This window comes from Montipora foliosa, chromosome 6, assembly GCF_036669935.1.
Source record: "Montipora foliosa isolate CH-2021 chromosome 6, ASM3666993v2, whole genome shotgun sequence".
NCBI classification, from domain to species: Eukaryota; Metazoa; Cnidaria; class Anthozoa; order Scleractinia; family Acroporidae; genus Montipora; species Montipora foliosa.
Genome location: NC_090874.1, coordinates 48,664,618 through 48,680,162, shown reverse-complemented (window position 1 = coordinate 48,680,162; position 15,545 = coordinate 48,664,618). Strand labels below are relative to the sequence as shown.

At 40.8% G+C, this 15,545-nt stretch overlaps 1 protein-coding gene across 1 annotated transcript in view; it reads left to right on the top strand.

Moving 5' to 3' along the window:
• Window positions 1–13,911, top strand: part of LOC138007574 (exostosin-2-like) — a 22,237-nt gene extending 8,326 nt beyond the window's left edge. The window contains exons 5-15 of the mRNA XM_068854563.1: window positions 858–925; window positions 1,230–1,323; window positions 2,891–2,998; window positions 4,486–4,527; window positions 6,062–6,202; window positions 6,762–6,804; window positions 7,343–7,412; window positions 8,100–8,196; window positions 8,982–9,125; window positions 11,444–11,572; window positions 13,147–13,911. Coding sequence (XP_068710664.1) covers window positions 858–925; window positions 1,230–1,323; window positions 2,891–2,998; window positions 4,486–4,527; window positions 6,062–6,202; window positions 6,762–6,804; window positions 7,343–7,412; window positions 8,100–8,196; window positions 8,982–9,125; window positions 11,444–11,572; window positions 13,147–13,365 — 1,155 coding nt within the window. The 3' untranslated portion in view covers window positions 13,366–13,911. The remainder of the gene's footprint in view (window positions 1–857; window positions 926–1,229; window positions 1,324–2,890; window positions 2,999–4,485; window positions 4,528–6,061; window positions 6,203–6,761; window positions 6,805–7,342; window positions 7,413–8,099; window positions 8,197–8,981; window positions 9,126–11,443; window positions 11,573–13,146) is intronic.
• The last annotated feature ends 1,634 nt before the right edge of the window (window positions 13,912–15,545 follow it).

The following is a 15,545-nucleotide window of genomic DNA, read 5'->3' as shown; positions in this document are numbered from 1 at the left end:
TAGTCTTGACCACTAAGTGAAGCTTTTTCCCCTCGCACCCTCCCTGTGTGATCTAATAGGGTTATCCAAAATAAAATAAGGGTTTCTCAGACAAGATTTGCTAAAAATAAATGTGCACATACGGCAAGCCATGATGGTATATTTGATTGGCAGGAGAGTTGGCTGCATTTGTCCCCATTAAAAGCTAATATTATTGGTTTCGTTTGCTGCATTTTCACTCAATTAACATTGCTAGTCTCTACATAATCAGTTTGCTTTTCATATTAATAATTGCTTTGTTTGTGTGCCAGTTGAAAGCAAAATAACATGATTATACTAGATACTCAAACAACTTCATTACAATAATCATAAAAGACTGAAAGAAAGAAAGGACTGCTCAGTGGGAAGATACTAGTTTACTAATAATTCTTATAATGTAATGGTCATTTCCACCACTATCCATTTTTGAGATCACAAGGCCTCTTAATAGTTTGGCCTTTCTGCATGCCATATGCACAATTCTGCCAAAGGAATGAGCATTCTGGATATTCTTAGTGAACCACATTTTCCTTGTTCCTTGTCTAGCAGAATACTAAAAACTAGTAGCCCCAAACCATGTTGAATTGGGTGAATCTAATACTGAACACACACATGAAAGATAGAGAAGATTGTGTGATGATTCAGAAACCCAACGCTCTAATTAATGGCAGTTGCACATACTTTTTGTGCAACAATTATTATTATTATCATAATTCTGTTATAAACAAGTCATGTTCATTTTGCAAAAGCTAAAGAAACAGCATTAAGGGATTTGTCTCATTTCCTATTCAACAGAAGTCAAAACTGGAACTTTGTTTATTTTAAAACTTTTGTTGCAGGGGTGCATCCCTATTATTGTCAGTGACGACTATGTTTTGCCATTTTTTGATGTGTTAGATTGGAAAAGGTAAGATTACAGCTCTCAAAAATAATAGTGCATGAATTATATATGTTATCATTAGGTGGTGATCACTTTGTTTGTCAAGTTCCAAATAAAGTTAAATTTTAAGATGATAATTATTGTGGTGTTTAGAGGTCAAAATAACATCAACATTAAAACTCAATCATGGATATGGCACTTCCTCAGCATATACAATTTCACACCTTTGATTTCCATGACATTTCCTACATCAGATTACCTCACTACAGACATGACATTATTGATTCATTCACTAATTAAAGAAATGAATCATTAATTTCTTAAATTTTAGAGCTGTAGTTCGTATAGTGGAAAGTGAAATTCATAGCATCCCTGCCATTTTAAAGGAGATATCAACCAATGAAATTATAGACATGAGAAAACAGGTATGATATATACAGGTATAATATATTCATTAATTTAAGTAGCATTGAATTTGTTATGTGTAGTATCTTCTTTTGCTTGTCATTTATCATGATTATTATTGTCATTATTTGTTTTTTTTTTAATGACAGAAAGGGAAAAGCATGTGCAATTCAAATTACCTAAAATTAATGGTGAAATAAATGTCCACTCTTCATGAAATGTCTTGCAGCTAAAAGACACCCTAACTAGGTCAACACATCGCCCAGTATTAAAAGCCCCACTTAAGGGGCATTTATTATTATTATTATTATTCATAAAAAGCATTTTGACTTTGTCCACTCTATTTGTGACTTGCGACTCTATTTGAGACTTGACATCTTTCATCTGAGATGATCTTGGGCATAACTTGGAATGACGGAATAACCAACACCAAAGTACTGGTCCGGGAGCAAGCAAATCTTCAAAGCATGTGCAAAAGAAGACTGAAATGGCTAGGACATGTGAGAAGAATGGATGATACACGCATTTCAAAACAGCTGCTCTATGGGGAAATGGCTCAGGGTAAGAGACATAGGGGAAGACCGAAACAAGGACACCTACTAGAGAACAGCATGTTCAACAACCAGATTGAGAAACGCCAGTGCCGAAAGGACAACAACAGCAACAGAGAGTGATGTGGCATGTCACTTATATGTACTTACTGTGACAGAAGTTGAGCTTCCAACATTGGCAGAATCAGCCATGAAAGAAGCTGCAAGAGAAGGATGTCTCAACTGTGAACCAGAAAACAACAGATAGCCCTTATTTAGTCTACTAGCTGCAAAGACTGTCTGCATAGACGCAAAGAGCCAATTATTATTACTCTATTTGCAAACTGCTATAAACTTCTGTTGTGACCTTTCTCAGTATTTTTTAAAATGCCGTAATCACTGGTTGTTTTTTGGCATTCCTATGTCTATGGACAACAAGGGAAAACCTTGTCTCTCTTATGGTTTTAACCCTTAAAGGCCCGAGGGGGCCCCCATTGAAAAGTAAAATCGTCTGGCATGAGACAGGGTAAAATCTGTAAGTAGCCACTGGGAGTTCAAGGGTTAACCCAATATTATTGTGATCAGTGGCCGTGGGTTTTCATCAAAACAAAGGAAAATCGCCTATTCATTTCCAGCATAAAGAAAACTAGTTCTTTGCCTTTTTATAATGTTAACTCATTGGCAAGCTGACCTTGAGGTTAGGCACCTGAAAGAGTCGCGATGGACGCGCATGTCCACACACAACGAGGAGGGGACATGGCAAGCCTACCACAGTTCACCACCTGGCGCCTGTCACACTGACCCAGCAGTCAGTGGATACCATTCCATCCCTGCCAGAGGGAGAAGTGGGTGGGAGCAAAAAGACGAGCCAAAAAGCACAGCTGAAAGATCCGCAATGATCTGCAACGTTGAGCTGTAAACGCCCCTGTAGCATGCAAAGGGTGCTCCCCAATATCTTAAGTTTGTAACACTGCTGGCCAGTAATGCCTTGATTTTAACTTTGCCTAAATTTTTATTTCCTTTGGTTGAACATAGTTTAATACTCTTTTGATTTTAGGGAAAGTTGTTTTGGGACAAATACTTTAGCTCCATAGGAAAGATTGCTCTCACTACTTTAAGGGTTATAAATGACAGAGTTTATCATTACACAGCCTGGAAATATGAAGTAAGTACATTAATATTTCTCATAATAACACTATTACAGTGTATTGAACCCAACCCAATCTCAACCAAGGTCCAAGACCACTATGCCTTGGTTAAGTCTGGGCTCTTCATATTTTCCCGTTTCACATGTGTGCTGAGAAATATCATTATCCATGTGTCATTCATAGAGGGGCCACATTCGCCTGCGAGCAAGATCTTCGAGGGACTGGGGACTCCACTGCAGAGAGAGAAAGCCTGCTTACATGCTAGGACCAGATCAAAAATATCATAGATCACTATCCAGACTTCCAAGTAGAATGCATGCATCATCATCAAGGCTGCTGCCTAAGAAAATTCGGGCTCCCAAAATTAAAAGTTAGTAGCCAGAGTCATTGTTTCAAGAGCCCAGAATTAATTAATTAACCCAGCGCCCACCACCCTTCCCCCCCCCCTGTCATCTCTCTCCAACCATATTGCTTTTTTTCATTGTTTAATCTCCAGCTGGGATGAAAGTTTAGGCCCCTGTTGGGCTACCAGTTCTCACAAATAAGGCACCCCAGGCAACCGTTAGGCAGCAGCCTTGAATTCATTATCATCATTAAGGATTTGATGAAGGTGATGATTTACTGTACCTGGACATAAGGACACCTGGAGAAATGAAATTTTTATTCCCTCTGTTGTAGATGAATACCCTTCATATGAGCCCTTCTGGGACTATTAACATAAATGTCAGCTTCATGTAAATAGGAGGCCTTAACTTGCTTCTTTTTCTAATCAATGCCATCAGTCACAAATCACCACAAAGGCAATGCCTCAAGTAGGAACTTAAGGGGGGCTCTTAACTACAGAAAGACAATGGTTTCTAAGGAATCTTTTTAGTCAAGAGCCCTACAAAAGGGTTGCATGGATGGTTCTTCGAAGTAACTTTTTCAATGGAAATCTGACATCACCTAAATCAGAAGGTGTGTGTGCAACTATTCCCAGCCCTCTGCTGTGCTTTTCAGTGAAAAACATGTAAAACTCTCAGGAAACGAAAGGAAGAGGTGGTTTTTTCACTCGATGGGAAAAGTCCCATCATTTTTCGTAAACTGTAGCATGGAATTTCTATTTGGACAAAAACTGGAACTGATATTTTGAAAAGTGTAGCAAAGGAGGGCCTTATGACGTCAATTTTTTTGAGAAACTATTTTTTCAAAAATCCATGGTAAAGATTTGGAATGGAATGTTCTCATACTGTTGCATTAAAATTTTGAGTAAAACGTATATAACTCGCTGAGTTTTTATTTGATAGGCATTTTCTGTTTTGGTCACATGATTTACCAAGTATGGTTGTGAGTCAAACCAGACAAAGAAATGTTACATAGAACACACTTGGCGAAAAAGAATAACTGTAGAGTTAAGGGATGTGAGAAATGACTATTTGAAGGAGTCCATAGCAATGGTTTGGTAGTTAAGAGCCACCCCACTTAAACTGTTTTTCACTCCTGTTGATCATCTCCTTTATCACAGGACTGGAATGCACCATTCATTACTACTAAGGACACAGAAACGGTGAGTTGGCACTTGTGAAATACCGGTATACACTGGTACAAAGTTTAAGTCAGTGAAGAGAGGATTAGGGAAGAAAAGTACTTCATGAAAATGATATCCTCCAACAGGACATTTTTCAAGATTCCTTAACCCATTGACTCCTGGGAGTGAGACTTAATCGATTTTACTCGTCAATAGACCCTTCTCCAAAATGGCGGCAATGGATTTGAAAGAGTTAAAATTGAACTGAATGAAAAACTGGTACCAGAAATAAAGAGAGCAACTTTAATTTAGTACCTCTAACCTTGCAAAGTTTCAGCATATTAGGTGTTACATCAGCTGAGAAAATGTAAGTTGAAAAATGAAATTTGACAAATTTACAAGTGTTTGTATGACTGGGGGTATACGCCGTACCCCCAGTCATACAAATGTCTGTAAACTTTTCATTTTTCAACTTACATTTTCTCAGCTGATATTACACCAGATATGTTCTTTCTAGTGCTGGTATGTGTTTTTAATTTTAACTTGCTTGAATTTTCTGCCGCCATTTTGGAGAAGGGTCTAGTGGGGGTCATACAGGAGTCAAGAGGTTAATGGTTGATTATTCCGTCAAGGGACTTCCCAGAGCCAATGAAACATTAATGATTTAACAGAACAGAAAAACTGGCCATAATCAAATCATTTGGCCATTTACAAGGGCAACTAAGAAGATGAACTAGAGACCACTAGAAACAAAATTATTGAGTTCAGGACAGGTCTTTAACCCAAGTATCTTCGATCAAAGGTTAAAGCAAGTGCCGTAGCCACTCTGACCTGAGAGTAGACAAGTATGAATGATGATTTTATTATTGATACAGCTAGTACTGTACGAGATGTGTTTCAGACCCTTTTTAGTTTGAGCTAATCTTGAGAAATCAAGGCCCAAGGCAAACCGCTTGTGTCCAGGCCCAAGTTGCTTGAAGCACAGTTAGCGCTAACCAGCGTTAAATCCCATGGAAACCTATAGGTTTTGATACCTCTTAAGCAACGGTTAGCACTAACCAGGCTTCGAGCAACCAGCCCCAGGATTGCATGTGCTGTTACAAATGCTTAGTCTTGATAAAGGCATTCACAACAATAGGGTAAACATTTGAGTTCATGTTATTTTCACACTTGGCGAAAAAGGATAACTGTAGAGTTAGCTTATTTGAGAAATGACTATCTGAAGGAGTCCAAAGCAATGGTTTGGTAGTTCAGAGCTACCCCCCCTTAAACTGCTTTTCACCCCTGTTAAATTCTTAGTCTTGATAAAGGCATTCATAACTGTACAATAGGGTAAACATTTGCGTTCATGTTATTTTAGGGTTATGGTTTATGGAAGCGTTAATGTGTACCTTGGGAAAAAGAGTTAGAAGGTCACTTTGTGGCGTCAATTGCTTTCTTTCCGGAAACAACCCACATCAAGTTGATGGGAAGGGTACGGGGTCAGTTTGTAAAATTTTGTATGCATCTCACTCTTGCATTCAGTCAGGCCTCCAGTTAACTTACAAGAAGTTTGTGGTCCAAATCTCAACAGGCCTCTCTTTTACCACCTCTGTTCCTGCCATTGCGTCCTTATCAAAATCAAGGCTTTACTGCAGTTGTTCTATGTTATGACCGAGTGGACACAATGTTTAAAGTGATCACAAAGATTGCTGATACTCCCAGCTTGACAAAAGTAAGTTTTTAAATCACACCAATTACTCAAAGTTTTGAGCAAAGGCAAAGTCACACATGTGCCACTGGGGCTTACACAGTTACAGTTTATCCCACCCTTCCCCCACACTCCCCTTGGGCTGCTACTCAGGCTACTCTAGATCTGTTTTTATAGCTTGAAGCATTGAGAGTATTTCTATCTCCTCCCTGGACAGGAAGGTAGTCCATGGAGGGGTTTAACGTTACCCCCAGCAGTACGTTGCAGATACCCATTTCTACAGTTTGGTGGGTAGACAAACTGAGTGTGGAACAAAGTTCTGTGTCCAAGGAAACAACACAGTGACAAGGCGAGGCCTCAAACCAGCAACTTGGGGAAGGAGGCTGGTGCAATAAATACTCCTCCACTTACTCAAAGATTTAATGAAGGGATTATAGGGGACTGTTGTTTCAAAGATAACCAGTTACAATCGTTGGTTTTTTAATACTAGACAAGGGAATCACGTTTACAGACATTACTCTAAAGATGTGGGATTCTGGTGCACACTTTGAAATCAACAAAATGGTGACTTTTTGTCTTGCAGATTGTTGTTGTATGGAACAATGTAAATAAAGCCCCTCCATCAGGTAAGTATATGAACAATTTGTAGTGTTTCCTTTTGTTTTGCCTTCGTTTGAAGTGAGAAGCATATCTGTTAAGGTGTGTTTTGTGATGGTATCTGCAGCTCTCTACTGCAACAAATGGTTTACTCACAATGACATGGTGATGTCACTCCCGGAAGATTATAATTAACAATTAGACCCATAGGGTCAATAGCCCATGAGGCGAAGCCGTGGCCCTTGAGGGCGAAGGGTCTAATTGTTTTAGTATCACCCAACTAGTCGGACAGAAAAGGCAATAATAAAGTTAGCAAATGCAAGTTGAAAATATATATATTTGGGAATAAAACGAAAGAAAGCGTCACGCTTTTCGGTACTCGAGAACTATTACTAATAGTCCTCGAGGGAGGTGAAGAATGTATAAAATCCATTTATTGTAACAGCAGACATGAAATTATTTTCAGCAATTAACTTTCTCGTAGAAAGTCACCTCCAGTAAACGTTGCACAGTGCAATGGCGCCTAAAAAAGGCTTCCGTTTTCTTAATTATGATTACCGTTCACAGTTGCCAAGTGGCCAAAACTATCCAAGCCTGTAAAAGTGGTGAGAACAAAGGAAAACAAGCTCAGTAACAGGTGAAGTGTCCCTTTTGTAGAATTCGTTTTTGGCTTACGACGTGAGCGATTTCATAAAGAGCTGCTAAGCGAAGTTAGAACCTTTTGGTAAGGGCAGGGGAAGGGTTACTGCCTGGGTGAGCGATCAACTGGTAATGCTCCGTAACGTGGTGAGAGCAATCGCCTTCATCCAGTTTGTGCGTTGATTGACGAGATTTTCAGATTGACTCCTGCTTATCTTCCGTTAAAACCAACATTTGCAGGCGTAGCTCAGTTGGCTAGTGCGCGGCTTTCGGAGCAAGGGGTCTCCACTTCGATCCTTGGTGACTTCAACGTCTGTTTCCACTTTCCTCTGATCAGCCTAACTATAGCTTTAAATATCCGTGAAACGGAGCACTGACAGAGGGAGGGGGCTAAAGGCACACCGTCGGCTTCCATTGATACCAGTTTCATAACTGAAGGAACTACCGACGTTAAATAAATTGACTTACTTGACTTGCTTGCGGAAGCTCGCAGAAAGCGGGAGAAGTCACTAATAAATGAGAATCCCAAATTAAAAGCCTTCGAGGGGAAACAGGGAATTCTGGTGCATGTACTGTTCTGCGCGAGAACGCCCAGATGGCTGCGCGAGGTTTTCGCGCCAAATCCATAGGAACACCTGGTACGATTGTTAAACGCTCTCAAATGAACTTAGGTTATGTCTTGTAGGTTTTATCCATACAATGAAGTGGAAACAGAGGCCATTCTTGCCATCGATGATGACATTTTGATGCTCACACCAGATGAACTGGAGTTTGGCTTCCAGGTAATGAAGACTGTTAAGATTGGGGTGTGGTCACTGAGTGGGAAGTCACTGAAATGTTTAGGAGTTTTTCTCCACGCATGTTGGTGGCAACCCTTCCGAATCAAGAAAGTGATAGGTGATAGTTTGCGCAAATGAACTAGAAAAATCTTGCGACATTTGAATCTCAGTAAATGAACTTTTAATTGTCTTGTCATACCGCAGGATTTCGCGATTCAATAATCAAAATCACACCGCTTGCATCGCTATCGTGTGTGAAGTCCCCTGTGTTGTGGCTGTCCTATTCTCTCCGGCAGAAGTGGCCGGCTTGTCGCTGATGTCTCTAAAAAGGCTTGTGGTGAATGAGGCCACCTTAGCACAAACAGCCATAAGTAAGGGACTTTTCCAAGTGCTGGAATATGTAGATGTAGATGTAGATGTGACTCGATTGCATTCAATTTTCCTCAGCTGTGTTCGGGAGATTTCGTTCCGTGATTTTTCCTCGCTTGCGTTTGTTTACGCTATTCGCTTTCTGTGTAAGATTGCTTTATAGGGAAGATATTTAATGTTTACAAACATTTCTTTTGTTATTCAAATGTGCCAACCACAGGAACAAAAGACCCATTGTTTCGAAAGCCAGTGAGGCTCTGGTTGGCACATTGATAACAATAGGTAAACGTCAACGACATCTTCCGTCTAGGATCATATTGGTTTGTTTTGATTGTACAGCGTTATTAACCTGGTTTTAGTTTTACGAAACTCAACAGTTGTTAGTTTTCTGTCTGAAAGCCATTCGATTTGTTAATCAGGCTTGGAGAGAGTTCCCCGACCGTCTAGTGGGATTTCCAGGTCGCGTTCACACCAATCAAAACAGCAGCTCTCGGTTTAAGTACGAATCAGAGTGGACAAACAATGTGTCCATGGTGCTTACAGGATGCGCGTTTCATCACAAGGTAGGTATACTGTGTGCTCTACATTTTCTCTTTTTAAACCAATTGAATAATTTTGAACCATTCTGGCGTCGTTCCGGCCAGAGATGGAACCTGCGACCTCCTGCATGAAAATCCAGTGGAGTTTCGAATGACTACGTTCGTGAGAGATTAGCATTGGCACATAATAGGACATCACATTGATATAGTAAAATGAAGGGTTAGCCCGGGGGGGGGGGGGGGGGGGGCCAGCCAGGGTATGTTTTTCGGGATTTTTGTCTTGAACAGGGTATCGAATTTATCATTTTTTGTCTTAATCAGGGTATCGATTTATCAATTTTTGTCTTAAACTGGGTTAAATGTCCTAAACAGGGTATCAAAAAGCGGAATTCTGTCTTAAAATGGGTAGGAAAATCAGTGATATTTGTCTTAAACAGGGTCAGGGTATGAGGGGCCGCGCCGCACCTCCCCACCCAGTGATATATCGGGTTAGTTAATATAGAAACCGTGGTGCTGCATCGGTGTGGTCAGCTTTGCAGCGGTTTTTGAGATATCACGCAACGCTCCGCCATTGATGTGGCGCGCGTTGCGTGACGGCTGCAAAGGAGTGAAACAAGAAAATTTGATTTTATCAAACGAGTTAATGGAGGTGAATTAGCCATCGTAAGATAGATTTATGAGCTGGCGTTTTCGAGCGTTATCCCCTCGTTAGAGCGAAGTTCATTCACTTAATTTATTCGTCATTTAATGTATTTATTTGTTAATTATTGATTAACTATTCGCTATTTATTTACTCATGTCACCATGTTCCAGCAATGGCAAATCTCCTCCATTTCCAATACTTAGAGGATATTACACGACGGCGAGAAGCTGACGTGTAATTTTCTTTTTATTTTATGGACAATACATGGTATTACATGGTAAAGATAGAAACGCAGGCTTTAATACAAATACTGGGTATTAATACAAACAAAAAATAATAATTAAATCTTGTACTAGACTTATGTTAAACTTGACGACGTTTCGTCCAAAACCATCAGACTTCATCAAGTCAATGGTGGAGTCGTGACTAGTCATGCAATGCGCGTGACTAGTCACATGAGAGAGGGCGTTACAAGATTTAATCCTTTTTTTTCAGTAATACAATGTACTTACTGGATGAATAATCTTCACAGTTCAATACAAACAAAAAAGGCGGGAATCGTGACGTCGTTGCTCAATATGACAACTCAGTTTAGATACGAAGAATACCCCACTCGGTTCCCGGATGTAGTGCCCGTATTGATTCTACGAGTGTTTTAGTTCCCGGTAAAACACTCCCTTCCGTAAAATTAAAACCACCAGGAACTCATCAAGAGGAGCTTCTATCTTCTATAATTGGCCTAGGAATCAACCCTTTCCCGAGTAGATTTATTTACAGAACGCCTTCCTTGGGAGATTCAGCACGCCCACTGTTGTAAAAAGCAATCAAAACAAAGCTATCTCATCGTCAAGGGAATTATATAGAGGATATTACATGGCCGCGCGGGGATACGAATTTTATCTTCTCCTGCTGAAAGTATCAGTCGCTCGTTCGCTTCGCTCACCCGTGAGAGCTACTTTCAGCACTCGAAGATAAAATTCGTATCCCCGCGCGGCCATGTAATATCGTCTATATAATTCCCTTTGAAGAGGTGAAGGTATCTCTCACTCGTTCGCTTCGCTCACTCGTGAGAGATATTTTCAGGACGAGAAGATAACATTCGTATCCCCAAGCGGCCATGTAATGTTCTGTTTATTATATAGTTATTGATGAAATGTCTAGATTTAAAACAACTTGTTTTACTCATATCCGAAATGATGAAAAAGTGGTCACCGACCGCTAAAACACGCATGGTGTGTAACATGAAACAAGATATGAAAGTTATGAAAAGCAAATCATGATAATGTAAAATTTTGTAATAAAAATGTTAATGCAGTAGAAATTAGTCAGGCTTCGCCTCATGGGCTATTGACCCGTAGCCCTTGCGGGCTACGGGTCTAATTGTTAATTACAAGCACAAAGCACGAGGATCAATTTTTTTCCCTTTTCCTTGTAGTTGCGCTTATGCTTGCGTTCGCTTGCGTCGTGTGAAAACGAAACGCAGCATAAGCACAAGGAAATTTGCTACGTCTGGCCAATTAACGCACTCGCACTGAGCATTTGAACAAAATGGCGGATGCCGTGGTTGATTTTGATGCTCATGTCAACGTTCGTTTTCACAAGCATAAGTTACTTATGCTGGTGCGTGCGCTTGTGCTTGTGCTTGTGTCGCTAGTGAAAATTAGGCTTAATACAATGACCGTACTGTTCTTCTCTATAGTATTTTAGTCACCTGTTCACTTACATGATGCCTTCTTATATCCGTGACTGGGTCGACAAACACATGAACTGTGAAGATATTGCAATGAACTTCATGGTCTCCAACTACACTGGCAAGGCTCCTATAAAGGTAACGTTAAACCGGACTTTTGTAAACCTAAACGTTCCACGGGTTACGTGGGATAGCCGTTACTCTAGAGAAACCAAAGGGAGAAGTTATCCTTGCATGTACTTATCTGGACATTTTAAGCAATTTCACTTAGAGACACCTGAAAATTCAGTTTGCTCCAACGAGATTTGAAACCATGACCTATGCTCTGCTGGTGCATTGCTCTACCAACTGAGCTATGAAGCAACACAGTTGGGAGCAGGTCAATTTCTTGGGCTCATGTGTTCCCGTGAAAAGACAGGATGAAAGCAATGTGCCCTTGTAGCTCATAGAGCCTTTGCATAAATGGCACGCAAATTTGAATAACAATACTTTGTACATCCTTAGTCTCGTCCTTGTAATGAGGCTTAGGATGTACATTGCCATTTATGGTCTATTTATGCAAAGGGTTTATTCGGTAGAGCAACGGTGATCTAATCCGGAGTTCGTGCCCATAGCAATTGACAATAAATTATTAACTCCAAAGACATTGTTTTATTTGACAAGTCTCCAACGTTGAGTCAATACCATTGCAACCCTTCGATACTTGGCCCAGGATTAGCGCAAACCCATCGTTTACTGAGACAACTCGGCGAAGACTATTCAGTTACCAAAACTGTCAGGCAAACTCTGTCAGTAATAATATTGTCTCGTTATTTCAAGTTAAGGAAGTAACTCTGAGTAACAATAAGGTCTTTTGAGGAAGCATTCTGGTCTTTGGTAGTAAAATGACTCCTTGGTCTAAATATCCTGTTGCCAGTATTTATCGATAAGCCGAATCTTCCAGGTCGTTAATACCCCCCCCCCCCCACCCCCCAAGAGCGTCACCGAACCCCTTCAAGATAAGGGTGAGATACACCTTACGAGTCTTACCGTTGATGTCCCCGGGTTAATCATGAAGTTTATTAGATTTGTGTTCTTTAACCAAAATCAGAATGAGGAAAGTTTAGTTTGGGCGTGTTTGTAATGTTCACTATTTGCCACTGGTCAGAGTTCTAGCTTTAGAAGAGGGCCATATTTCCAACTGAGATTTGATGAATATACGTTGCAGTTGTATTACTTACTAGTTTTCAAAACGCCGATGCTACGAAGAGATTATATCCTCGATGGTGACCCGGGATACTCGGAAAAATCCGAGCCGAGTGCTCCCTTGCAGTCGTTGAACCTACGAGCTTGCGATTACTGCTAGTTCGGATTCTCTACCACCGAGCTAATATGGGGACTCGTGGGAGCTACAATCAGTGGCAAAAGTAGTTGGGACGTTTGCGCAAGTATGGGCCTGAAAACTTTTCAGACTTCATAAACTAAGCGCAGCTGTCGAAATTCCAGTAAAAGTTTCAAAATGAAACTCCCCTCCCCCCCCCCCCCCCCCCAACCAATGTTGACATAGACTAGGAAATGTCCGTTCACGATTGCTAACGTTGTTCTGGGGAAAAGGTGGAAATTTCTTGAAGCTAAGGAAGAAAACCAACCTAAAATGGTGAACGTTTTAAGACTTTTGCCACTGATTGTTTGTCATTATAAGCTAATGTTTTCGTGAAATTTATCTGGTATAGGTTACACCTAGAAAGCGATTCCGCTGCCCAGATTGTCTGACAGAATCTCTATGGGCAGACCCAAGCCATTTCGTGGAGCGATCCGAGTGCCTGAACGAATTCGTCCGAGCCTACGGTCACATGCCGCTGGAGACGGTCGAGTTCAGAGCTGATCCTTTACTGTTTGGAGAGAAGCTTCCAGATAGAGTTAAATTGTATAGGGACATCGGAAGCATTTAGAAGAAACGCGCTTAAAGTTCATTGTAGAAAAGCCCGCGGTCAGACAATCTCGGACCCAGAGTCCTCGGGCTTTTTGGTCCGCGGGTGAGCGCCCGCTGACCAAAAAGCCCGCGGACTCTGGGTACGAGATTTGCGGTCAGCCACTTTTTGGCGAGTGGCTCTCTAAGTTCCAGATCCCTTGGTTTCCCTGTTTCCGACGTAACGATTCCTCTTCACAAATTTCGTTCACCGTTATTTCGAAACAAAGGAGATAAATATGTAAATCAAGGTTGGATGCGTAACTTAAGAGGAGTGAAAGCCTCCATCAGTAAACTAGCAGTAATCAAGAATTAGTGAGGTCCGTTCGATTCCTGTTTTGTCATCGACGGGGCTTTTGAAAGTAGTTGTATATTTTGGGGAGTATCGTTTTGTACCCTTTTATAGTATTTGTTCAGTAATGAAGGTATCACCACGTTATAATTATTTTGACTGTTATCTTGCTGCTAATAATTTTGTTAAAAACAATCATGAATACATATGTTATCATAAAATATAAGTTTTGTGGGATATCAGTAGCCTTTTTTTGCTGGATAGCCAAACAGCGTGACTCCCCGGCGTTTACAGCTAGCACGAGGTATTGCCGGACGGTCACCCATCCAAGTTTTAAACCCTGTCCAGCAGGACTTGACTTCCCACACTATCGCTTGAGATCGAGGCTATTTTTGCCAGAACAAGATGACGTCCAATCGCTAAAATTGGGCGTTCCGAAATTCAGCAGGGAACTGGGGCGAGTTTCAAATTTTAACTAATCGATAAACTGACACTACCACATGAAAGATCATGTTGAGATTGGTCATTTGGCCAAGTATGGTGCTTTTAGGGTGAACAGAGACCAAGTTATGGACCTTGAAACATGGTTCAAAATCCATAATACAGCGTCCCCCAAAACCATATAAACTCTTAAAATTTTTATGATTTCCGTGATACTCTTTAAAATGGGCAAACATAGCGATTTTCATCACAGCTTCTTTCTAATTGTAGTTACTTGACGGGATTTCACAGTTGTCACTAAACTGATAAAAAAAAAATTGAGTTTATATGGCTTTGAGAGACCCTTTGTCAAAATTAGAGACGTTTGTATGGATTTTGAACCGTATTTCTAGGTTCATAACTTGGTCTCCGTTCACCCATAAAGCATCATACTTGGTCAAATGACCAATCTTAACATGATCTTTCATGTGGTGGTGTCAGTTCATCGATTAGTTAAAATTTGAAACTCGCCCCAGTTCCCTGCTGAATTTCGGAACGGCCAATTGCTATGGGATCACGATCGATACACGAGAGACATCCCGCAGGACTGACACGATTAGAGTGCGTTCTTCACGAACGCAATAACGACATCACATTTATTCCATTTTTTTGTAAACTGGCGTTTTCTTGTATTTCGGTTTGGTTAATAGGCATCTCATAATTTAAAAATAATCGTTTTAAAAAAGCCAACTTGACATATTAACATTAACACTGTGGTGACCACTGTGGTCTGGCGAGTATCTTACGCATGCGCCCTGCCGTATCATGTTATTTTCTCCTTTATTCGCGCGCACTGGCAACAATGGCACTTGCTCTGGAGTGATTTCTCGAAAAGAGAATCATTTTGCTTCCTCTGCGAAAGCGTTCTCTCTCGCTGCAATAAACATTTCTGGAAGCAGAAAAGGAGCCGTCAAACACCATTGGGTTACAGTGTGTGTTGTATACCCTGGGTGCCAGAGGAATTTTCTTTCAAGGTCCAAAAGAACGCCAAGCGAATCGAAGGGCACCACTTTGCCCTCGACTCGAGTGGCGTTCTCGGGCCTCGGAAAAAAATCCCTCAGGCACCCAGGGGTATGTTGTATCGATAAAAAAAAGAATAGTTTAATGTTTCGTTCATGGCACAGGCATCTGAGAAAGAGATCCTCGCGATTATGCGTAGAGAAGTCCTGAATTTTTCAGGCATACTCAACGGTGTTGAAAGACCGGAGGGGGGGGGGGGGGGGGCAGGGGCAACCGCTTCAACTTCATTAAACATTTGCGAAAACAAAAGAAATGTTGAATGGTTATTGAAGCAAAGTTTAAACGCGTTTAAACGCGTTTAAACTCACTCGACATCGATTCAACTTCGTTTCAATTCAACATGTTTCAACGCGGTTCAAAGTGGGGTGCAA